This window comes from Abramis brama, assembly GCF_963993115.1.
Source record: "Abramis brama genome assembly, chromosome: 19".
Classification (NCBI taxonomy): Eukaryota; Metazoa; Chordata; class Actinopteri; order Cypriniformes; family Leuciscidae; genus Abramis; species Abramis brama.
In genome coordinates this window covers 34,281,716-34,306,236 of record NC_139981.1, presented here as the reverse complement: position 1 = coordinate 34,306,236, position 24,521 = coordinate 34,281,716, and the positions used below count along the sequence as shown (strand labels likewise).

At 43.8% G+C, this 24,521-nt stretch overlaps 1 protein-coding gene across 2 annotated transcripts in view; it reads right to left on the bottom strand.

The window, feature by feature from the left end:
* heatr5b (HEAT repeat containing 5B) overlaps positions 1 to 24,521 on the bottom strand; it is a 47,489-nt gene that overhangs the window by 15,436 nt on the left and 7,532 nt on the right. For both annotated transcript variants that reach the window (XM_084093307.1, XM_084093308.1), the window contains exons 6-25: positions 20,909 to 21,080; positions 19,885 to 20,039; positions 19,472 to 19,721; positions 18,313 to 18,468; positions 17,471 to 17,721; positions 15,918 to 16,029; positions 14,698 to 14,850; positions 14,509 to 14,608; positions 13,471 to 13,744; positions 12,354 to 12,529; positions 11,384 to 11,489; positions 11,100 to 11,290; positions 9,912 to 10,071; positions 9,037 to 9,226; positions 7,326 to 7,495; positions 6,453 to 6,600; positions 5,620 to 5,799; positions 3,091 to 3,351; positions 1,338 to 1,519; positions 1,174 to 1,242 (exon numbers count right to left, since the gene is read on the bottom strand). In XM_084093307.1, the coding sequence (XP_083949433.1) occupies positions 1,174 to 1,242; positions 1,338 to 1,519; positions 3,091 to 3,351; positions 5,620 to 5,799; positions 6,453 to 6,600; positions 7,326 to 7,495; positions 9,037 to 9,226; positions 9,912 to 10,071; positions 11,100 to 11,290; positions 11,384 to 11,489; positions 12,354 to 12,529; positions 13,471 to 13,744; positions 14,509 to 14,608; positions 14,698 to 14,850; positions 15,918 to 16,029; positions 17,471 to 17,721; positions 18,313 to 18,468; positions 19,472 to 19,721; positions 19,885 to 20,039; positions 20,909 to 21,080 (3,456 nt within the window). The remainder of the gene's footprint in view (positions 1 to 1,173; positions 1,243 to 1,337; positions 1,520 to 3,090; positions 3,352 to 5,619; positions 5,800 to 6,452; positions 6,601 to 7,325; positions 7,496 to 9,036; positions 9,227 to 9,911; positions 10,072 to 11,099; positions 11,291 to 11,383; positions 11,490 to 12,353; positions 12,530 to 13,470; positions 13,745 to 14,508; positions 14,609 to 14,697; positions 14,851 to 15,917; positions 16,030 to 17,470; positions 17,722 to 18,312; positions 18,469 to 19,471; positions 19,722 to 19,884; positions 20,040 to 20,908; positions 21,081 to 24,521) is intronic.

Here is a 24,521-nt window from a genome sequence, read left to right as displayed (position 1 = left end):
GAGGTTCAGACTGGCGTGTGTGTGCAGTGTGAGGCTCAGACTGGCGTGTGTGTGCAGTGTGAGATTCAGACTGGCGTGTGTGTGTGCAGTGTGAGGCTCAGACTGGCGTGTGTGTGCAGTGTGAGGTTCAGAGTGGCGTGTGTGTGTGCAGTGTGAGGCTCAGACTTGCGTGTGTGTGCAGTGTGAGGCTCAGACAGGCGTGTGTGTGCAGTGTGAGGTTCAGACTGTGTGTGCAGTGTGAGGTTCAGACTGGCGTGTGTGTGTGCAGTGTGAGGTTCAGACTGGCGTGTGTGTGTGCAGTGTGAGGTTCAGACTGGCGTGTGTGTGTGCAGTGTGAGGTTCAGACTGGCGTGTGTGTGTAGTGTGAGGTTCAGACTGGCGTGTGTGTGTAGTGTGAGGTTCAGACTGGCGTGTGTGTGTGTAGTGTGAGGTTCAGACTGGCGTGTGTGTGTAGTGTGAGGTTCAGACTGGCGTGTGTGTGTAGTGTGAGGTTCAGACTGGCGTGTGTGTGTGTAGTGTGAGGTTCAGACTGGCGTGTGTGTGTGCAGTGTGAGGTTCAGACTGGCGTGTGTGTGTGCAGTGTGAGGTTCAGACTGGCGTGTGTGTGTGCAGTGTGAGGTTCAGACTGGCGTGTGTGTGCAGTGTGAGGCTCAGACTGGCGTGTGTGTGCAGTGTGAGATTCAGACTGGCGTGTGTGTGTGCAGTGTGAGGCTCAGACTGGCGTGTGTGTGCAGTGTGAGGTTCAGAGTGGCGTGTGTGTGTGCAGTGTGAGGCTCAGACTTGCGTGTGTGTGCAGTGTGAGGCTCAGACAGGCGTGTGTGTGCAGTGTGAGGTTCAGACTGTGTGTGCAGTGTGAGGTTCAGACTGGCGTGTGTGTGTGCAGTGTGAGGTTCAGACTGGCGTGTGTGTGTGCAGTGTGAGGTTCAGACTGGCGTGTGTGTGTAGTGTGAGGTTCAGACTGGCGTGTGTGTGTAGTGTGAGGTTCAGACTGGCGTGTGTGTGTGTAGTGTGAGGTTCAGACTGGCGTGTGTGTGTAGTGTGAGGTTCAGACTGGCGTGTGTGTTTAGTGTGAGGTTCAGACTGGCGTGTGTGTGTGTAGTGTGAGGTTCAGACTGGCGTGTGTGTGTGCAGTGTGAGGTTCAGACTGGCGTGTGTGTGTAGTGTGAGGCTCACCTGGCAGGCTTTAGCAGTGATGTCTGAAGGGGTGTCCGGGGAAAAGGCTGGTCGGAGCGCGGCACCAACCTGAACACAACATTACAACATCAGGACACGGGTTTGATCAATCCTGGATGACAGTGATCATGCAACATTTGAACGCGTCACATGACTGAACTAACGTTGGCCTGATACTGCTCCAGGATCACATGACCAGGGAACTCGGGCTCCGGCACCGCTGCGAACTTCTTGATGATGTCCTCGAGCGCCTGCAGTCCTGCCATGCGCAGCTGGTTGCTGTGGTCCGTCGCGGCCATGAACGCCATGCGGATCAGATCACACAAGTGCAGCACGAGGAAGTCCCCTGCGGAAGACACAACTGGAGTCTGGAGGACTGAACATAATCCAAGATAATGAAAATGAACAAACACATTTGCTTTACTGTTTCAACCCCAAGGGCCATCTGTAATTCCTGAAGACACAGAGGGGCTGACAGTGCTCAAGACGTGTGGCCATCGGGGCCTTCTAATGGTCACAGCTTTAGTGCGGTGGGGGGGGGTTCAGTCACATGGTCAAGTCAGGGATAAAAGAAGATTGTAACTGTCTCTTTGATTCTCTGGCTCCCATTCTTGGGGCTCTTTCTTTGCCTACTCTTTTCTCTCTCTCTCCCTCTCTCTCTCTCTCTCCCTCTCGATCTATCTCTCAGGTAACATTTTACATCTATGCATATAAGTTATCATCTTATACATCTATTTTGTAACTATTGTAAGTGTAATCATAACCATATTTTGTCATTAAATCTTTTCAATTACTAATGATGTGCAAACTAGTTTTGATTCAGAATTGACTTTGAAGTGCTACCAATTGCAATCGTCACACTATGGCGACGCTCTCACACATGTTCAGCTCTTGTAACTGCGCTTATTTCCGTCGGTGGTATCAGTAGCAGTGGGTGGAAATAGACAAGAAATGTGCAGTTTTCTACCATCTTGCTGACGTTTCTTTAGTCATTCGGCAGTCTTGCAGCCTGAACTAAATTACTTCCTAAATTACTTCGTTTCACATCAAGTAGAACCAAATCAAGATCAACCAAAAATAAAAAAGGTCTCGATATACACAGTGAAACTTAAGAGCGAACTGATGCAAACTGAAAATCAGACCAAAGCGAAGGATCCGCCTTCTGTGCTGTATGAGTAAACGTGACGTGACTGTAGATCTGAATCTCAGAGCTGGAACACACATCTCCACATCACTATGATCAGATGCTTTCTGAACTGCTGTTTTCTCATTGTTATTGTGTGTTTATTCTGTTATTGAGAGGAAAGAGCAGCTCATGTTTACTCATTCATCTAAATGTGGGCGGATGTTCGCTAACAGAATTATGGGCGGAGTCAGGATGTTCCCTAACAGAATTGTGGGCGGGGTCATGATGTTTGCTAAAAGAATTGTGGGCGGAGTCATGATGTTTGCTAAAAGAATTGTGGGCGGAGTCATGATGTTTGCTAACAGAATTGTGGGCGGAGTCAGGATGTTCGCTAACAGAAATGTGGGCGGAGTCAGGATGTTCGCTAACAGAAATGTGGGCGGAGTCATGATGTTCGCTAACAGAATTGTGGACGGAGTCAGGACGTTCGCTAAAAGAATTATGGGCGGAGTCATGATGTTCACTAACATAATTGTGGACGGAGTCAGGACGTTCGCTAAAAGAATTATGGGCGGAGTCATGATGTTCACTAACATAATTGTGGACGGAGTCAGGACGTTCGCTAAAAGAATTATGGGCGGAGTCAGGATGTTCCCTAACAGAATTGTGGGCGGAGTCATGATGATCGGTAACAATTTATTAGGCAAAGGTATTTCAAATTTAGTTTTACCCATAAGGAAAGAACGAAGAAGAACTTTGCCGTGAGTATATCGAGACCTTAAGACGTTTACCTTCAGGGTTTTTGGTCTTGGCGACCCGTGCAGCTGCCAGGTCGAAGTGGGCCTTGTCTGCATTCTCACACAGATGGATGATCCGACACAGGCAGTCGGCAGCGAACACTCGCGTGACCCAGCGCGGTGCCACGGACGGCTTGGCCTTCTCATCCTGACCCAGAGACGTGAACATGATGTCATCATCCATCTCATCCTTCTTCTCAGAGTCGTCGTCCTCCTCCTTCCGCCGGCTTTGAGACGCAACAGTCCCACCGACCTCTGCAACAACAACACCATATGAGGAGGACCGACGGATCCAAGAGTCTATGAGCTGGGTTAATAGTGCACTGTTCATCTCTTTACACAAGCACACTGTAGTTTCTCTGATTATTAGGAAAATGTAAAAAAGTTTTGTGGTGACCTTAGAAATGGCAGTTTTGAAGACCTTATGGGAAGCAGCAAGACAGAACAAGAAAATCCTACAGAATGAGCACTGCTTCTAACACTGTATTGCTCACTACCAAAATTAGGTTTGGGTTTTGTACGATATAAGTTGAACGCACCTCAGTATAAATACAGTATCTTAGGCTGGCCACACACTTGAAGATTCTACAGTACTTGCCTCATTTAGTATACGCGGTTCTATGAATATGCAAATGAGCCCCGCCTCCACTCACTCAGCTCAGAGATCCACTGGTTGACGATCACACGTTGATCTGATTGGTTACAAGGTAGTTTGTGACGTCAGAAACACCAGCGATTTCAAAGCGTGTTTTTGAGACTGTCTTTGGTTCACTGCAGTTTTAAGGAGAAAATTCTCAGCAATGGAGTCGACTTATGAATTTACACATGGTTTGTCTTAAAGCACATTAAAAACACCACATAGACACATGAACAACATTGCGCCCGACTTGCACCCCCAAGTGCTCGGAGTGTGTGGCCCGATTCGATACTTGATGCAAACGACTTTTTGTCCAAAAAATCCTCAATTGTGTGCTGTCATCACGATTATTTTACTGCTCTCGATTGCAGCGAAGCCCGCACGATCCCAAACACGTTTGATATTTACGGCTGTAGATCAGGCTGACGTGATTCCCACAATAGCCAATGAGAGCGAGCGAGCTTCACCAACTGGATGTTGCGTGCTTCTATCCACCTTGTTCCTGCGTCCCATGACGCTTTCCGTGAATTATGGGTGTAACTTCCGTTAAACTGTAAACAATCAGTGGAAGGCTCGCTCTATGAACACAATACGTTAAAAAAGTGTCACAATGAGATGACATTAATCTACTCACCCTTCAACCATCAAACATTAAAAGGACATTTAAAAGTGTAAAAGCATCAACAAGGTACTTTCAACAACAGACCAAATAACCCCAAAAGCACGAGTCTTTTCACAGCAATAACAGACGGGTTAAATATCACTGTAGAAATATATATGCTATCTGTAGTATGTAACTTATGTTGCCTTAATCAAAAATGTTCATTAACTTCAGCATTGCGTGACACTATTTCAAAGTGATTTCCGTCATTTTGACAGATTATAAATTGCATTTACCTGTGAAAACAAACCTGGAAAGAGACGTGAGGATTTGAAAATTCAAGTTTTGAAAATTGATGTTATGTTGTTGTTGTATTGTTTGTTGAGCCTTTGTCTAAAGACAATTTTCTACCCCTGTGGGGATAGACAATAAAGTTTTGAATTGAATTGAACTTGGCAGACACAAACATGCCATGAAAGTGATTTTACTGATGTATTGATGTTTTGATTACCGATATCTTAGAGAGGAGGGTGGCCGATATAAATGATATCAGACCATTTAAAGCACATGACTGTCTGTTTTCATTGTGTTCACTTCTCTTTGCTCGTTTTCAGTTGACCCAGTTTCCCATGTGTTTCTTTGACTCATCTCATTCACCTGGTCCTTGTTAATTAACTCATTATGAGATGAATATGACAGTGGTAAACTAGATATAACACAGCATAGTTGGAAATGTTCAGATGCTGGCGTTCTTAGTTCTGTCAAATAAAAGCTGCTTCTGACTCTAATCGGCCAAACAGAAAACAATATCGGCTAATGTCAAACTTTACACAGTTATTGAACGGAACAGAATCAACACTAAACTGACTTGAGATGAATAATGACATATTCATTCCCATATTTATTTATCTATCACCCAAAAGCCAGTATTAGCTTTCCTACATTGTTCATAGGCTTGCAGCCTCCATGTTACAGCTAATGCTGTGAGATTATGTGTTTTATCTTAAACATAAAATAACCTGATCCTGTTTGATCAAGGCATGCCACTGTTCTGACTTGTCCAATATTCAGCATTCATTTTTCATCTTGCATCGAAATCCTGTCTATTCATTGTATGCATTTGAAAGGTTGAGAAGTCCAAAAGGAAGTCTGGATAAAAGCATCCTTATGGAAACTGGAAGCCTTCCCATATTTGAGACATGTTCTTGTTATCCTACCCTGCAGAATCCTAGAGGAATGCAAACCCTGCACTGTTACCTTCACCCAGTCAGTGTGTGTTTGTCACCTGTAGTCGCTGCCAGCACATCTTTGCAGAGTTTGAGCCAGTGAGGAAGTTTCCCCACAGCCAGAGACGAAAGCATGTGACCCAGTGTGTCGTGAATGTCCGAGCACAACTTCCGATCCGTCTCCCGGTCCAGCATCCCGAACAGAACACCTTCCAGCCCAGTCTCTGTGATGTTCAGATCTGGAGGAGCAATGACACGGTCACAGAAATACAAACCGTTTCTAAAAAAGAATCTACTGACACTTGTAGCGTATCGACTGATTAACGTGGAAAAGAAGCTTTTTATTGCATTGCAGAGCTATATAATATTATGCAAGGCTAAACCGGCGAAATGAAAGTCTCAAAATCCTTTTTTTTTTCCATTTTCTCAAAATCCACAAAATTTGTGGATCAGGTGACACGCGTGCATGCATTGACCCGTTTCGAGTCGATCCTATTTGATTCATTTGGATTTTGAGACTTTCATTTCGCCGGTTTAGCCTAGCACGATCCCCACACACACACACACACACACACACACACACACACACACAGCTGTCTGAGAAAACCTGCCACCACTAGATGGCATTAGTCTGCTAAAACAGACAACGGCACCGTGATCAAGTGTTCTTCCTCATATAATAACCTTAATGTGGCTTAAGAAAGTGATTTTCAAGTACACAACTTATTAATAAAACAGCTTACCTTGTGCAGACAAGCAGAAAAATATGAACTCAAAACAAACTAACTAAACTAAACTAACTTCATCCCCTACAGAACAGCCCATGGCAGAGCTTGTTGCGCTGGGACTGGAGCAGATAAATGCAGTGAATGTGACGGAGAGCGTGACGTACTGATGGTGGAGTTGTCTTTGGCGTCCCCAGCCCTCCTGGCGAGACTCATGGCGTATTCACACACCTCAGGAGCCTCTCGCTGAGCCAGCTGACGGAGACACGCCACAGCGGCCCGCCGTAGCAGCAGGTGAGAGCTGCACAGATGCACCTGCACACACACACACACACACGTCACTCACCGGCACCGAACTACAGACTGTGCAAAAATCCATACTCCATACACTCATTTCTGCACATTTAAAGGAATAGTTCACTTCAGAATTAAAATTTACTCTCCTCATCTAATTAAATTAAAATGTCCTGATAGTTTACTCTCCCCCTCGTCATCCAAGATGTTCATGTCTTTCTTTCTTCAGTGGAAAAGAAATGAAGGTTTTTGAGGAAAACGTTCCAGGATTTTTGATAGTGTCTTCAATGGGGTCCAACGGGTCGAAGGTCCAAATGTGATTTTCAGTGCAGCTTCAAAGTCTCGACACGATCCAGCCGAGGAATAAGAGTCTCATCTAGACAAACCAGCGGACATTTTAGAACAAAATAAACATTTATATACTTTTTAACCACAAATGGATTGTCTAGATGAGACTCTTATTCCTCGGCTGGATCGTGTCGAGTCTTTGAAGCTGCACTGAAACTCACATTTGGACCTTCGACCCGTTGGACCCCATTGAAGTCACTATCAAAAATCCTGGAATGTTTTCCTCAAAAACCTTCATTTCTTTTAGACTAAAGAAAGACAGACATGAACATCATGTATGAGGTGGGAGAGAGTAAATAATCAGGAAGTTTTAATTCTGAAGTCACTACTCCTCTAATATTCAGGTTTGTGTAGATGCTGAATGTAAATGTGGAGGTGTATCTGATAGGTGGTGTTACACAGAGGCAGGGCACGAGGCTGGACAGGTTGACGTGTCGCGGCGCGAACATATGCAGCTGCTGGAGACACGAGATGGCCGCCGCCTGCACCAGAGAGTCCGAGTGATCCTGCATGATGGCACAGCCCACCAGACACGACGAGCGGATCGTCGACACGCTGCTGCCGTTACCTGCGGGATAACCAGAGTGAGGAGTGAGCCAGGGCTAGAGATGCAGATGTGTGATTCACTCGCTGGACATGCGTCACATCATTTGTGAATTATCTTTTAGCAGACTTAACGACACATCCAATGTGCACACCTCCTGTTATGAATGGGAAAGGAAATCAGCATTCTGTTAAATATATTGAGCAGTAGGTGATGAGCGACAGACTAGATAAACCAGAAGAAATTGTAAACAGAATTCGCTAAGAGATTTGTGGGCGTAGTCGTGACGTTTACTACAGAATTTTGGGGGCGGAGTCATGATGTTTGCTAAAAGAATTAGGGGCGGAGTCATGATGGGAGTCGTGATGTTTGCTAAAAGAATTGTGGGCGGAGTCATGATGTTTGCTAAAGGCGGAGTCATGATTTTTGCTAACAGAATTGTGGGCGGAGTCATGTTTGCTAACACAATTATGGGCGGAGTCATGATGTTTGCTAACAGAATTATGGGCAGAGTCATGAGGCTTGTTCGACTTCATGCAGCTCTGCGCAGACCGATCGGCGGCTGACTTGAAGCAGTGCATGCCGGTTAGAAATTTTGTCCGACTTGATACAGCGCCGACGCCACGTGACTGTGACGTATGCCATCAAAGTACCGCGAGAGCAATTCGAGAGTAGCCGGAGAACTCAGCCAGCGCAGCTTCTCAAGAGCGGCTGCAGGAGGGCTGATGACGACACAGCTGTTCCACGATTGGCCGGATTCAGCGCATGACAACGATCACGTGTGTTTCGTGTTTATTTCGAACACCTTTAGTTCCTCTAAAGCTCTCAAATCAGTTTATGATAACAGTGAACACTTTTCGCGCGCGGCTACTCTCGCCGATCGGTTGCATCCAGCCGCAGCCGATGTCGAACACACCTATGATGTTTGCTAACAGAATTGTGGGCGGAGTCATGATGTTTGCTAACAGAATTATGAGCGGAGTCATGATATTTGCTAATAGAATTATGGGCGGAGTCATGATGTTTGCTAACAGAATTATGGGCGGAGTCATGATGGGAGTCGTGATGTTTGCTAACAGAATTATGGGTGGAGTCATGATTTTTGCTAACAGAATTGTGGGCGGAGTCATGTTTGCTAACAGAATTATGGGCGGAGTCATGATGTTTGCTAACAGAATTATGGGCAGAGTCATGATGTTTGCTAACAGAATTATGGGCGGAGTCATGATGTTTGCTAACAGAATTGTGGGCGGAGTCATGATGTTTGCTAACAGAATTATGAGCGGAGTCATGATATTTGCTAATAGAATTATGGGCGGAGTCATGATGTTTGCTAACAGAATTATGGGCGGAGTCATGATATTTGCTAATAGAATTATGGGCGGAGTCATGATGTTTGCTAAAAGAATTGTGGGCGGAGTCATGATGTTTGCTAACAGAATATCGCTGCAAAGGTATTTCAAAACGTATTTTTTACCCCTAAGCGAAGAAAGAAAAATAACTTTGCCGTGAGTATACTGGAGAAACACTGACATGTTTCAAGCACAAATGCTATAACTGCATACCCTGTAGTTCTGGGCCGACGGTGGTGATGAGCGCCCCGAGACAGCGGCCCAGACACTGATGCACCTCTGTGTGTGAGGGCGGCACCGTGAGCAGCAGCGTCAGCACCAGAGACAGCGTGGGCTCCACATAGCCCCGGTACATCGGCCCGCTGGAGTCCACGATCAGAGCCAGAGAGTGCAGCGCCCACGTCTGAAACACCACAGCAGCTCATCAGCAGAGGTACTCTGACTATTACAATACTGCCTTACTCCCTTAACAAGTAACTCATTGTGTTACCGCTCAAACAAACCTTTCAGCTGCTGTTATTCTGGATAACAGAAGAATAGGACACAGGAGAAAAAAGTTTAACACTTACTTTACCAATAAAAACAAAAAAAATCTAGTCATTTTTGCTTATGGTTTTAACTGAAGGTCAGAAGCAAGTACATTGGTCAAAGTGAGATTAAATGCATAAAAATTATATTTTATTTAACAAAATTAGTTATTGGAGGTTTGAATAGTATTCGGATTCTGTATTTCACAGATTTTTTTTAGGAATATTTAATCTTTTTTTGTGCAAGTGAGATGAGTAAATGCTCACATTTAGTCTAGAACTACAATAACCATCATGTTTACACACACACACACACAACGCCGCTGCACTTCGATTTGTCATGAGGACAGGAGAGCTGTCAGTCAATAAATGGGAAAACAAAATAACTAGCGTTACTTATTTCAGAAAGTAACATATTTTGTTGTAAATTTTAAAAGTAATGCGTTACTTTGCTAGTTACTTGAAAAAGTAATCTGATTACGTAACTCAAGTTATTTGTAACGAGTTACACAACACTGCTCATCAGAGCCGCACTAAACCAGAAGCATAAGCTCCACTCACCTGGACCTCGTGACATGTGGCGTCTTGAGCTAAGGCTAGCAGGATGCTAACGCTAGTCTTGAGGTGCTGGCCCGACCCGATGCCGCCCACGTAACGGTGCAGGCATCCTAACGCCAGAGAGTGACCCGTCCTGGACACCACGTCACGCGCAGACTTCAGCCTGTGCAGAGGAGCAGCACACAAAGAAACTCAGTTTACATACAGCGGTAAAAAAAATATAAATATAAAAACATAAAAGTTTATTTTTACAACATACATCACATGACCAGCTGTTTTCCTGAATACCATCACGACTGAAAATGTGGCACTGATTTCAAATGACAATTCAATGAACAAGTACTTAAAATAAAATCACTTACATTTAGACGCAATATTGACAATTTTTTTTTCCGTTTTAGCAGCGGAAATAGTTCCAATCAAAGATCACAGCAGAACCCTATAGACACATCTCACAGTGTTTTAATCACTGAATGATTCACCGTTTTGAACGAATCGTTTGAATCAATGACTCACTCATTAAGGCGGTCCCCTGCCGCCACCTACGGGTGGTTTAGATTCGTGTTTAAAAGAATCATTCTTTACAACATTTCTAAAAAAAAATTTTTTTTTAGACAATCTCATAACATTAATTAATGCAGTTGTAATATGTCAGTGTAAATTATTTGATTGGTAGCAGCCAATCAGTGTCTTATTCTAATTTTATCTATTGATCAAATTTAAGAATTTGAAATGAAAGATAATGAAAGCATACGTTTAATAAGATTAGGGGATAAAAACCTTTACCTTCTCGAGGTAAATATCACAAATAAGCAAATTTAAATATGTAAAAGCTGATAGAACACTAAATGGGAATATTGCTTCAGAATAAATTATATTTAAACAAAGATCCTATTTTTTGAACGACCAATTAACTTGTCCGAAGGAACAAAAGCCTAGCATGCAGAGCTCGCATTCACTTAAATCATAGCCTTCTGAAGTTTAATAATCGTTATTATCTCCAAATTTAAGACCTTTTGAAATGATAATTAAGACTTTTCTTGTACCATTTCAGATATTTAAGACTTTTTATGACCTTAAATTGGATCAAACTAAATGTAAGACTTTTTAAGGAGCCTGTATCAATTTGAATTGGACCAGAAATGTTGTATTCCGCTGTGGCATCGCCATCGCTGCTGAAGTTGTGCATACTTGTCAAAGCTGTGCTGTGCCATCCGGGCGATGAAGGATGCTTCTCCAACGACCTGTGCCATGCGTCCCAGAGCCTCGCCCGCCGCGCAGCGCAGGATTGGGTTTGGGTTGTCCAGCGCGCCCATCACCAGCGCCAGAGCCGACTTACGCACCTCTTCTGGACCCAGACTGCTCTTGTTCTCAGCCAGACCCTGCACAAACACACACAAGCCCATCAACAATCATCATTACTACTCTTAAACTACTCTACTGCAGGTTTATGAACTACACAACACTTCTGAAACCTTGAGAGCGCTCAGCACTGCAGTGAATATGTTTAGCTGGACGGCCTGTTGACGAACTCCTTTAGCTTGTTTAATGCATTCGGCAAAGTGATCCAGCATTTGCAACCTGGAATAGACAACAGGACATGAGATAAATCCCAAGCAATGCTGTGAAACGAGAAGAACGGTAATGCTACGATCTCATCCGACGACGACATTGTTGAAGCAACAAAATCACAGCCTAGCAGAACATACGCTACCGTTCAAAAGCATGGAACAATTTAAATTGTTTTAATGTTTTTAAAAGAGTCTCTTCTGCTCATCAAGGCTACATTTATTTTATCAAAAATACTGTAGAAACAGTGAAATATTATTATCATGCAAATCAGCTGTTGTGAATTATTATAATGTGAATATATAGTAAAGTGTAATTTATTCCTGTGATCAAAGCTGAATTTTCAGCATCATTACTCCAGTCTTCAGTGTCACATGATCCTTCAGAAATCACTCTAATATGATGATTTGATGATCAAGAAACATTTATGATTATTATCAGTGTTGAAGACAGTTGTTTACATTTTTATTTCAGGATTCTTTGATGAATAGAAAGTTCAAAAGAATGGCATTATATAATTACACTGTAACATTGACACCTTAAAATAAAGTGTAACCCTTTATTTTAAGGTGTCATTGTTACAGTTTAATTATATATTTCAGTACTGAGTAATAATAATTAACTACATGTACTTACTATAGGGTTAGGGTAGGATTGGGATTTGGTTCAGTGTAAGTTGCATGTAATTATGCATCATTTACTGTTATTACTATGGTAAGTACATGTAACATATGACACTGTACAAAGAAAGTCACTGTAAAATAAAGTGTAACCGCACAGTTCAAGTTAACTAATCGTTAACACACTCCAAGTATACTGAATTAGTCTGGCTACAGGAACACTTAGCATCCCCCCCCCCCCAGTGAAAGAACGCACCTGTGTTTGAAGGAGACGTGAGGAAACACGACTCCGAACAGGGCGACGGAAGCGTCGATCACGGACACGCCGAGCGGGAGTGGACCGGGCACGGCCTCGCCCACAGGAACACGCAGGTATATGGAGGACGGGTCGTGTTCCAGCGCGCCGCTGCCCGACGCACTGTTCGGCTGAAGCTGAGGGACACACACACAGCAGGGGAATCATTTAGAAACTGTGTGGGATCCGCTAAAAGTGTGCGTTCAAAAGCAGCACATCCACTACAAATATTATTTATTATAATATTTAAAAAAAAATGTGTAACTTCTCTGTAATGATTTCATGTAATTTAAGAGCTTAACCCCATTAATGAGAATGGCATATTTAATCTAAATGTGTATATCAGATGTAAAACTTAAAAATAAAAAAAGTTTAAATCATTCTTTTATGTATTTAAACTGTTTTAGTGAACATGAACTGTATTTATGATTAGGATAATGAGGATTTAAAGTGGTTTTCCTTCATCAGCCGTCAGATCTCCATCGGTGTCTTTAAACTGCTCCGTCTCTAATGTTCATCCGCATGGATCAGAGTTACTCACAGCTGCACATTCTCCGGTCAAGAGTGTTTTTATAAATCACAGCTCATGCGTGTGAAGTGGCGTACGGCTCTCTCAGGGCCTGCAACGGTTATAAATGAGGCCCCAGAAAACCGCATGCTAAATGAACACTTGAACACTGCAATGAATGCTTTTCTTACTTAGTATTTTTGTCTTGTTTCCAGTCCAAATATCTAAAAATTCTTAAATCAAGATGCATTTACTAGATGAGTAAAATGACATAAGACATTATATGTCCTGTTTTCCGGAGAATTAATATAAATAATGTAAGTTGATCCTTAAAAAAGCAAAATAATCTTACTTCTAACAGACACAAGATAATTTTTCTCACCCCATTGGCAGATAATTTAGCTTTTTTAAGCAAAAATTTAATTTTTAAAACAAGACTTAATATCTTATGTCATTTTTCTCATCTAGTAAATGCATCTTGATTTAAGAATTGTTATACATTTAGACTGGAAACAAGACAAGTAAGAGAAGCATTTTTTGCAGTGAAGGACACTGGCTTCTGCATCTCACCTGATCCTCGATGGACTTGTGATCGGTTTCCTGAAGCCAGGAGCCCATCAGCACACTGTCGTCGTAATGGCACAGCGAGCGCAGCAAAGACGTGGTGGTGTTGGCGGAGTTATCCGTGAGCGTGAACTCAGCCACCAGCTCGCGCAGGAGAGCGTTAAAGCTGCCTTCGTAAGTCTTGGGCGGCAGCAGAGCCAGAATATCGTAGAGTCGCAGGCGAACCATGGCAGCGCTGGCCTTCAGATGAGCTCCGTGAACCTTGATCACTGCAGGAACACTGCGACACAACACTACACTCAAACACACTGTACTGTGGAAAATATAATCAAGTCATTTATCAGTCCTCACTCAAACATAGCAAAAATACAGCTTGAAGATAAAAAAAAAAAATCACAGCCAGTCAGAACAAATTTGATGTTTAAGGTACAGTGGGGTCTGTGAGATTTGTTAATGCTTTTAAAGAGTCTCTTCTGCTCACCAAGGCTGCATTTATTTGATCAAAAAGACAGTAAAAACTGTGAAATATGATTACAATTTAAGAGCTGTTTTCTATGTGAATATATAGTAAAGTATAATTTATTCCTGAATTTTCAGCATTATTACTCCAGTCTTCCGTGTCACATGATTCTTCAGAAATCATTCTAATATGATGATTTGATGCTCAAGAAACATTTACGATTACATGTGGGTGGAGTCTCTCTGCAAGCGCACTGCACTCGCAACCAAATCAATCATAAATCACAGCCAATCAGAAGAGAGTGTGGGCGGAGTCTCTGCAATGCTCAATGTTGAAAACGGTTGTGCTGCTACAGATTTGTCTGGAAACGGTCATACATTTTTATTTTTCAGGATTCTTTGATGAGTAGAATATTCAAGAGAACAGCAATTATTTGAAATAGAATCTTGTGTGACATCATAAACGGTCACTTTTGATCAATTTAACACACAGCCGTGCTGATTTTCTTTCAAACTAACAGAAACAGTGCTGAGCACAGGCACCGGCATGTCTCTACTGTAAATCCTGCACTGCATCACACTCACTGGGACATCATGGTCATGGCGCACTCGATGGGCGTCATCAATCTGCGGATCACGTCCTCCGTCAGCAGCTCTGGACAATGGGCCACAAAGCTGCGCATGGCTGTGAGGAAGCAGAAACATGATGTTTTCCTGATGCGTGTGATAAACAGAGCAGAGAAAGCCATGCAGGGATGATGCGAGGTGTTTTACCGCACAGGGCTCCGGCGCGGCCCTCCAGCATCACCTGCCAGCTGAAGGAGTCTCCTCTGGCCTTTTCCGCCTCCAGCTCCTTCTGGGAGCGAGGGAACACATTACGCCACAGCAGCAGCATCTTGGGCAGGTGGTAACGCACTAAAGACGGTCCTGAGGAGATGAAACAACACGACTGCTAATATTACTGCCATCATGTAAATGCTATTAGGCAAGAAACACACTGTGCTTCTGAGCCTCTTCATTTTTCAGGAGAGATGCTTCACACCGTATTCTAATTAGACGTGATGCAATAAGATTCCAATGACATCAGTTTGTCCACATCTTATGCAACATGACTTTGAGATGGGACAAAATAAATCACAGCCAATCAGAAGGGTGTGTGGGCGGAGTCTCTCTGCAAGAGCACTGCATATATACGTTGCATCCGCACCGCCAGTAGGAACTCTGAAATGATGTAAGCTGCGCTTGTTGTTGTGACTTTTATTTTGACGGCACTGAGAACGCAAGAGCCTGAGCAAACAAACAGCGCTCGCATTCTCCGTGTTCATTAGTTTACGATCTGTCTAACAGTCCTATCTAATACGTTATTAGATAGAACTGTTATACATAGAAAGTAGACAGTAATGAAAAGTTATTAGCGTATGCCATGTGGTTGATATCCAGTGTTGCTGAGCAGAAATACATAATCATGTTTCTCTTGGTCTCCTCAAAGTTGCGTTGGATTTTCTCCTCAGCGTAAAGATTAAGAGGTCCATCTATCACTGTTTTCCATGTTCGTAGAGTTAGTTTCTGGAGTAAATATATAGGCTATAATCTGTGTATACACGGCTTTTTTAAAAAGCGGGTGCTGGTCTTTTGCGTACATTCGGCCAATCAGTGAACACTAACGTCACGGATAGTTCCTATAGCGCTGGTTTAGACCGACTCTGGAGTAGGAGTAAATTAGTTCCTCCAAAAGAGTTCCTAGAACTAAAATCGTTCCTAGTTCCTGCGGTGCGAACACGGCGACATCCAGGAACTTCCACCAATAGTTCTAGGAACTATGAAAAGGTTCCTCTGGTGCGTAAGCCCCTATAATGTGGCAAGTAGCCGTGTAATAAGAAGGATTATATACATCATTCATCCCGTACACGTTTACAGCTGGAACGCTGAACACATGGATGCAAGAGCCCATGTTAAGAGCTTATGTGATGAGGGGATCTGGTTGCTGGACTCACCTAAGGTCATGAGCGCTCCTAACAGCAGCCAGCCGGCTTGAGTCCGCTGGAGAGACAGACGGCTGTTCTGCGCTGCCGATCGCAGCAGATCCTCAGCTATACTCACCACCATCTGAAACACACCTCTCACAGTCAGGCTTTATTACAGCACTCAGATACAGGTGCTTCTGTACAGGAGTCTGTGATAGCAGCTTCGATTTCTTCACGAATACACATTCTTCAAATACTAAACATTAGAGGTGTAACAATATATCGCAACACAAAAATGCAACAATATGTATAGACTCAGACTGGGATCGGGAGGAGAGGCAGTGGAGACTCAGACTGGGATCGGGAGGAGAGGCAGTGGAGACTCAGATTGGGATCGGGAGGAGAGACAGTGGAGACTCAGACTGGGATCGGGAGGAGAGGCAGTGGAGACTCAGACTGAGATCGGGAGGAGAGGCAGTGGAGACTCAGACTGGGATCGGGAGGGGAGGCAGTGGAGACTCAGACTGGGATCGGGAGGAGAGGCAGTGGAGACTCAGACTGAGATCGGGAGGAGAGGCAGTGGAGACTCAGACTGGGATCGGGAGGGGAGGCAGTGGAGACTCAGACTGGGATCGGGAGGAGAGGCAGTGGAGACTCAGACTGGGATCGGGAGGGGCGGCAGTGGAGACTCAGACTGGGATCGGGAGGAGAGGCAGTGGAGACTCAGACTGGGATCGGGAGGAGAGGCAGTGGAGACTCAGACTGAGATCGGGAGGGGAGGCAGTGGAGAGAGACTCAAACTGAGATCGGGAGGGGAGGCAGTGGAGACTCAGACTGGGATCGGGAGGAGAGGCAGTGGAGACTCAGACTGGGATCGGGAGGAGAGGCAGTGGAGACTCAGACTGAGATCGGGAGGGGAGGCAGTGGAGAGAGACTCAGACAGAGATCGGGAGGGGAGGCAGTGGAGACTCAGACTGGGATCGGGAGGGGAGGCAGTGGAGACTCAGACTGGGATCGGGAGGGGAGGCAGTGGAGACTCAGACTGGGATCGGGAGGGGAGGCAGTGGAGACTCAGACTGAGATCGGGAGGGGAGGCAGTGGAGAGAGACTCAGACTGAGATCGGGAGGGGCGGCAGTGGAGACTCAGACTGGGATCGGGAGGAGAGGCAGTGGAGACTCAGACTGGGATCGGGAGGAGAGGCAGTGGAGACTCAGACTGAGATCGGGAGGGGAGGCAGTGGAGAGAGACTCAGACTGAGATCGGGAGGGGAGGCAGTGGAGACTCAGACTGGGATCGGGAGGGGAGGCAGTGGAGACTCAGACTGGGATCGGGAGGGGCGGCAGTGGAGACTCAGACTGGGATCGGGAGGAGAGGCAGTGGAGACTCAGACTGGGATCGGGAGGAGAGGCAGTGGAGACTCAGACTGGGATCGGGAGGAGAGGCAGTGGAGACTCAGACTGGGATCGGGAGGGGCGGCAGTGGAGACTCAGACTGGGATCGACTGGGATCGGGAGGCAGTGGAGACTCAGACTGGGATCGGGAGGGGAGGCAGTGCCGGGAGGGAAGCAGTGGAGACTCAGACCTTGCCCTTGGAGTGTGGGATGCCCAGAGGACACTGATGGACTCCTCCCAGCAGAGCCGCCATGGCGAAGCTGTACCCGCTCACGGCCTCGGGCGAGTTCTTCAGGTTGTTGATGCACTCGGCACAGCGATCCAGCAGAGGCGTGAGCTGGTGTGGAAGAGCGACAGAAACGCAGCGCAGACACCAGGCAGCCGACAGACGAGCCGCCATACTCGGGTGCAGCAGCACAGACGTCACCGTCTCCAGAAAACCTGCACACATCATCACAGGCGTCCAGATAGTGAGCCGACTACGCTGCTTACAGTTTGACTTTAAAGAAATCCAAAACACTTCTGTCCCTCCATTGAAAGTCCATGTAATCAAAACTTTCAAGCTACAAAAGTTCATAAAGAGATTGTAAAAACTCCACATCAAATATGGAAAAAGAACAGTGAAAACTTGCCATCATAACATCAACTACAAATTCCATATTTATACCAAATAATGTAGTAATCTCTATTTATTAATCAAAAAAGAAAAGCTTAATCATAAGTGGACGTTTCAAAATGCTAATGACCCAAAGTATGCAAGCAACAAGGAAAACGGGAAAAGGAATGACTCAGAAGAAAGAAATGCAGCATGTTGGGACGCATGGATTCTCAGACAGTGATAAATACACATGCCTAAAATACAGTATTTCTGCCAAAAATGGCACTAGAAAAGTGCTACTAAAATTAAGTGTCAGGGTGAAATTTAGCTTGAGCATCCATGGTAATGAGACTTTTGATAAACATGCCACCTGGGATGTTTGTCTGGTTCTGTACCCGACTGCTACATGTTGTGGTTATGTGCATTTCTCCTACCGACGGACGGCTCCAGGATCAGCGGGGAGGCCGTAGCGCTCAGACTCTGGACCAAACTGCCCAGCTCCTTCAGCGCGCACACCATCACATGCTGACTAGCCGACACGTCAGCAGCTCCAGCGCGGCTCTCGCTGCTCGGGTCGTTCACCACCGCCTCTGTGTGGGAGAGAGCATGGTCATGAGCGTCTTCATTCACACAGAGCGATCGAACACTCATCGCTCTCAGGACCAGTGTTGGGGACGGATACTTTTACAAGTTATGCGTTACAAGATTGCATTACTCCCTAAAAAAGTAACTAATTGCGTTAATTCCAGCCGCTCACTTGCTTCGTTCTTTAACAAATCAGGCTTTTGAATAAAATGGTTGTATGAATGATTCAATGACTCACTTATTAAGACAGTGAATTGTAGATTCATTTGGTTTATTTTTAAAAAATAAAAATCACTCTTAAAAATAAAAGTTCTTTATTAGCATTGATAGTTCCATGAACAATCTTTAACATCCATGGAATCTTTCCATTGCATAAAAGTTTTTTTAGAGTGGAAAAAGGTTCTTTAAAATATTGAACAAATCAGTTGTATAAATGATTCAATGACTCACATATTAAGACAGTGACTTGCTGCCATCTACTTAAAAAGTAAATAAAAGGTTCTTTAAAATATTAAAATGTTTTTCACACTTAAATGTTTTAAGAACTGATCAATGAAAGGTTCTTTTAGGAACCAAATATGGCAAAAACCTCCATTTGGATCCATTATTTTTAAGAGTGTGACATCCTATTATTCTTATTAAATTTATTGATTATATGTAAGAATTTGACATAAAAGATTCATATGTAATAAGGATTAGTGCTGTGCAGCGATTAATCGCATTCCAAAATAAAAAGTTTGTTTCCATAATACATGTGAGTAGTGTATAATTATTTTGTATATATAAATACACACACATGCATGTATATATTTGAGAAATATTTGCATGTATATATATATATATATATATATATATATATATATATATATATATATTTTATATATAAATACATGCATGTGTGTGTATAATTATTCATAAAAAAAGACAAATGTGATTTCAGACACATGGATGAGCATCACTGATTGTGAACCACTCTTATGATCTGTCACAGTGTGATCTCCATCTTACCCACAGCTCTCATCTGTTTGCTGATGGCCAGGCAGATCTCCTTGGCAGCAGCGATTTGAGCTTTCTCTCCCAGCAGACCTCCCAGCGTCGCCCGCAAGGCGAAGGACACGCAGCGGCGGGAATACACGGCCTCCACGTGAGTCTGTGTGGCGCGCGGGTGAGCCACCAGCTCCAGCAGATGAGACAGAAACACTGCAAAGTTACGCTCCAGCCACTGGCCGCCCAGAGTCGTGACGAACACAACATACGCCTGCACGAAGAGACACCGATGAGCAGATGATTACACATGTAATGCAGTGAATTAAACCTTCTGTTGCTTTATAGTTTAAAATAAAACAGACAGTTTGGTCATGGTGTCGTGTGTGTGTGTGAGTGTGTGTGTGTGTGTGTGTGTGTGATAGCTTCAGTCTCACCTGAGTGACTCCGACGCGCACCTCTCGACTGACCGAGGCTCCTTTCAGCATCTCTCCTCCACTCTTCAGGAACCCTGATCCTCCACGCAGGAACCCTGTGGACATCAGCTCCAGAACCTCCTCCAGAGTCGCTCGCTTCACGTTCTGACGCATCACTACACACACACGTGGCATAACCAAAACTTATTCAGACACCATTTTAATTGATATTTACTAGTGTGATCAGGACACTATAGTTCATTTCTGTAAGTGAGGAGAGCAAAATAAAGTAAACTGTGACATATTAAACCCAAACACTCGTCATACAGCGACTACCAGTGACATTTATAAACATTTGGGACCAATAATGATTCGGATACTTTGACCTGATCATGTTTTGCTGAAGTGTGTGTTCTTTAATTGCTAATGCTCTTTTTACACACAGACTGAACAAAATGAAGCATTGCTTGGTGATTGGTTGAGCTAAACTGGTATTATCTAATTGTGTAGTTAAATTTAACAGCTGACAGATATTCAACATAATTCATGTGTGAGACAGAAGGATGGTGTGTGTGTCCGGACAGGTGTGTGTTGTGTATCCGGGCAGGTGTGTGTTGTGTATCCGGGCAGGTGTGTGTGTGTGTGTGTATCCAAGCAGGTGTGCGTTGTGTGTGTCTGGGCAGGAGTGTGTGTGTGTCCGGACAGGTGTGTGTGTGTGTGTGTCCGGATAGGTGTGTGTTGTGTATCCGGGCAGGTGTGTGTGTGTGTGTATCCAAGCAGGTGTGTGTTGTGTGTGTCTGGGCAGGAGTGTGTGTGTATCCGGGCAGGTGTGTGTGTGTGTGTGTGTGTGTGTGTGTGTATCCAAGCAGGTGTGTGTTGTGTGTGTCTGGGCAGGAGTGTGTGTGTGTCTGGACAGGTGTGTGTGTGTGTGTGTCCGGACAGGTGTGTGTGTGTGTGTGTGTGTGTCCGTGTCCGGGCAGGTGTGTGTGTGTGTGTGTGTGTGTGTGTGTGTGTGTGTGTGTGTGTGTGTGTGTGTGTGTCTCACCGGTGGCCTGTTTGGGCATGAGCGCGGTGGCCATGGCGGTTCCCAGCAGTGAGGACACAGCGACACGCACACCGTACGTCGAGCCCTCCAGAGCCTTGAAACACAGAGTGGCCACGTTCTCCAGCTCAGTGGTCCAGATGAACACGGCCTCGTTCTGCAGCTCTAGCAGACACTGACCAAACACATCATCATCATCATCATCATCAGGCCCAATCACAGTCAGCTCTAGCAGACATCACTTCACAAGATCTGTGGATATTCGACTCGATAAAGAGTCTCTTCTGCTCACTAAAGCTGCATTTATTATGACCGCCGCTAGCATAGCTAGCGAAAGCGGTCATATAGGGATTGTCAAAGGTTTTTTTTTTTTTTTTTTTTTCGTCATCTACTGAATTTTTCGTCAACGATACCAGGGACACCGAAACACCGGGGAACATGAAATTTGGTGGGCATGTAGCCCCACTAGACTTTTACGGAAAAATTTCGTTTGGTCCCCGGGAGCCACTCCCCCCCCGCGCTGGGCCCCCCCAAACACAAAAAATGCAGTTTTTCCTAAATAACTACCTGAACCGTGGCACCGAGGATGAAGAAATTTTTATGGTATGTTGGTCTTAAGGGCCCACATCAACCTAGCCCATAATCACTCATTTGTGATTTGCGCCCCTCCCATAAAAAATGAAAATGCAATATTATTCTGCTTTAATCGCCCCTATCTTCAGTTTAGATGTTCAGAACTGCACCATATTTCATGTGTATGATTAACTTGACATCCTCTGGGGGTATGCTAAGTTTCGTAGAATTTCATCCATGGGGGGGGTATAAAATAAATTCATTTATGTGCACATTTAGTGACTGTACACTCATCGGCCTGTAGATGGTGGTGTTGAGCGAAGGGTTGCTGGTTTAGGATGATACTGTCACTAAGGTTGCCAACTGTCCCAATTTAGAGGTTTTTAGAATCGCTTGGAAAGACAGTATGTCACGTTATAAAAAGGCCCTAAAAGCAGCCAGGGCTGAGCATCTCCGCAAACTAATAGAAAATAACCAAAATAAACCTAGGTTTTTATTTAACACCGTGGCTAGACTAACAAATAAACAGACGTTACCTGAGCAAAATATTCCGTTACAGTGTAGTAGTAATGATTTTATGAATTTCTTCACTGAGAAAATAGAAAGCATCAGAAATACAATTGTAAATGTACAATCTTTAATGGTGTCTTATGATTCAGCCTCAATTATCGCCCCTCAAGAAAAACTACAGCGCTTTGCAACTATAGGACAGGAAGAGCTAAATAAACTTATCATTGCATCTAAACCAACAACGTGTTTATTAGATCCAATACCAACTAAACTACTGAAACAAGTGTTACCTGTAGTGGAAGAGCCTCTTCTCAATATTATTAACTCGTCTTTATCCTTAGGTCATGTTCCAAGAATATTCAAGTTGGCAGTTATAAAACCTCTCATTAAGAAACCACAATTAGATCATAATAACCTAGCAAATTATAGACCAATTTCAAATCTTCCATTTATGTCTAAAATTCTAGAAAAAGTGGTGTCCGCTCAACTGTGCTCTTTCTTGCAAGAAAATGACATCTATGAAAAATTTCAGTCAGGATTCAGACCGCATCATAGCACAGAAACTGCGCTCGTTAAAATCACAAATGATTTACTTCTAGCTTCTGACCAAGGCTGTATCTCAATACTAGTTTTACTCGATCTTAGTGCTGCGTTCGACACTATAGATCACAAAATACTCTTAGACCGACTACAAAACTACACTGGTGTTCAGGGACAGGCATTAAACTGGTTTAGATCGTACTTATCAGACCGCTACCATTTTGTCTGCTTAAATGGGGAAAAATCGAAGATAACGTCAGTAAACTATGGAGTACCGCAAGGATCTGTGTTAGGCCCTCTGCTATTTTCAATATATATGCTACCACTTGGTAATATTATAAGAAAACATGGAATTAATTTCCACTGTTATGCTGATGACACTCAATTATATATTTCATCACGACCAGATGAAAACAATAAATTATCTAAATTAACAGAGTGTGTTAAAGATATAAAATACTGGATGACATGTAATTTTCTGCTATTAAATTCAGATAAAACGGAGGTATTACTTATTAGTCCAAAAAACTGCCCACAAAACCTCTTACAATACAACTTTAATTTAGAAGGGTGTCCTGTTACTTTATCCTCTACAGTAAAAGACCTGGGTGTTATATTAGACCGCAACTTGTCTTTTGAAAATCATATTTCATATGTTACAAGAACAGCCTTTTTCCACCTTAGAAACATTGCTAAGCTACGTAATATGCTATCTGTTTCTGATGCAGAAAAGTTAGTTCATGCATTCATGACCTCGAGACTAGATTACTGTAATGCTTTATTAGCAGGTTGTCCTGCATCCTCAATAAACAAGCTACAGTTAGTCCAAAATGCAGCCGCTAGAGTTCTTACTAGATCAAGAAAATATGATCATATAACACCAATTCTGTCGTCTCTACATTGGTTACCTATAAAGTTCCGTATCAATTACAAAGTATTACTACTGACCTATAAAGCCCTAAATGGTTTAGCTCCCGTGTATTTAACGGAACTTCTATCGCCCTACAATCCATTGCGCTCTTTAAGATCACTAAATTCGAGGCTTCTGGTCATTCCTAGGATATCTAAGTCCACTAAAGGAGGGAGGGCGTTTTCACATTTAGCTCCTAAACTCTGGAATGGCCTTCCTGATATTGTTCGAGGCTCAGACTCGCTGTCCCAGTTTAAAACTAGATTAAAGACGCATCTCTTTAGCCAAGCATTCACATAATACCTACCTTTTATACTACAGTTGAATCAGATTGAATGCATTAATATTATGAACAGCAGCTACGCTAATTATTTCCCATCTGCTTTTCTGTTGTTATCTCGGGACGCCAGTCCCGAGGTAAATACAGATCGTCAGCTCCAGTTTGTATCCAGCCTCTCATGGAAACTACAGATTCTCCAACACCCGTGCAGAGACGACTCGGCGCCTGTGAAGAGACGACTCGACGATGGCGATATGTTTATGCCCTAAATCAATACATGATTAACTAACTGTATTTCTCTATGTACATTTCTGAAATGCACTTTCTGTAAAGCTGCTTTGAAACAATATGTATTGTGAAAAGCGCTATACAAATAAATTTGAATTGAATTGAATTGAATTGTCCCGAATTAGGCGGGACGTCCCGCATTTTGGGCCTAATTTATTTGTCCCTTGCGTGACCTCCCGTGTCCCGTTTTTTTACAAGCTGATAAACCACTGACTGATACAACAGCAACAGCAGCAGTGCTGACCACGACACTTGAGAATGATCACCGACACCTGTCATCATCCAATCACAGCTTTTTTTAATCACTGTTTTGAGACAAATCATTGTTTGATTTGCGAACATCCTCTGCCGTCTGGTCGCTTCCGCTTCAAGCCGGACTCGTCTCGCGCTAACGGTAATTTCCTTTCACTGTCCACGTTTTGATTTCGGCTAATCAATTTTGGCGAATGCAAACAACGTGATTATTGTTCATGAGTCTAACATCCAGCCACGCAAGAAAACATGTAATCTACCTG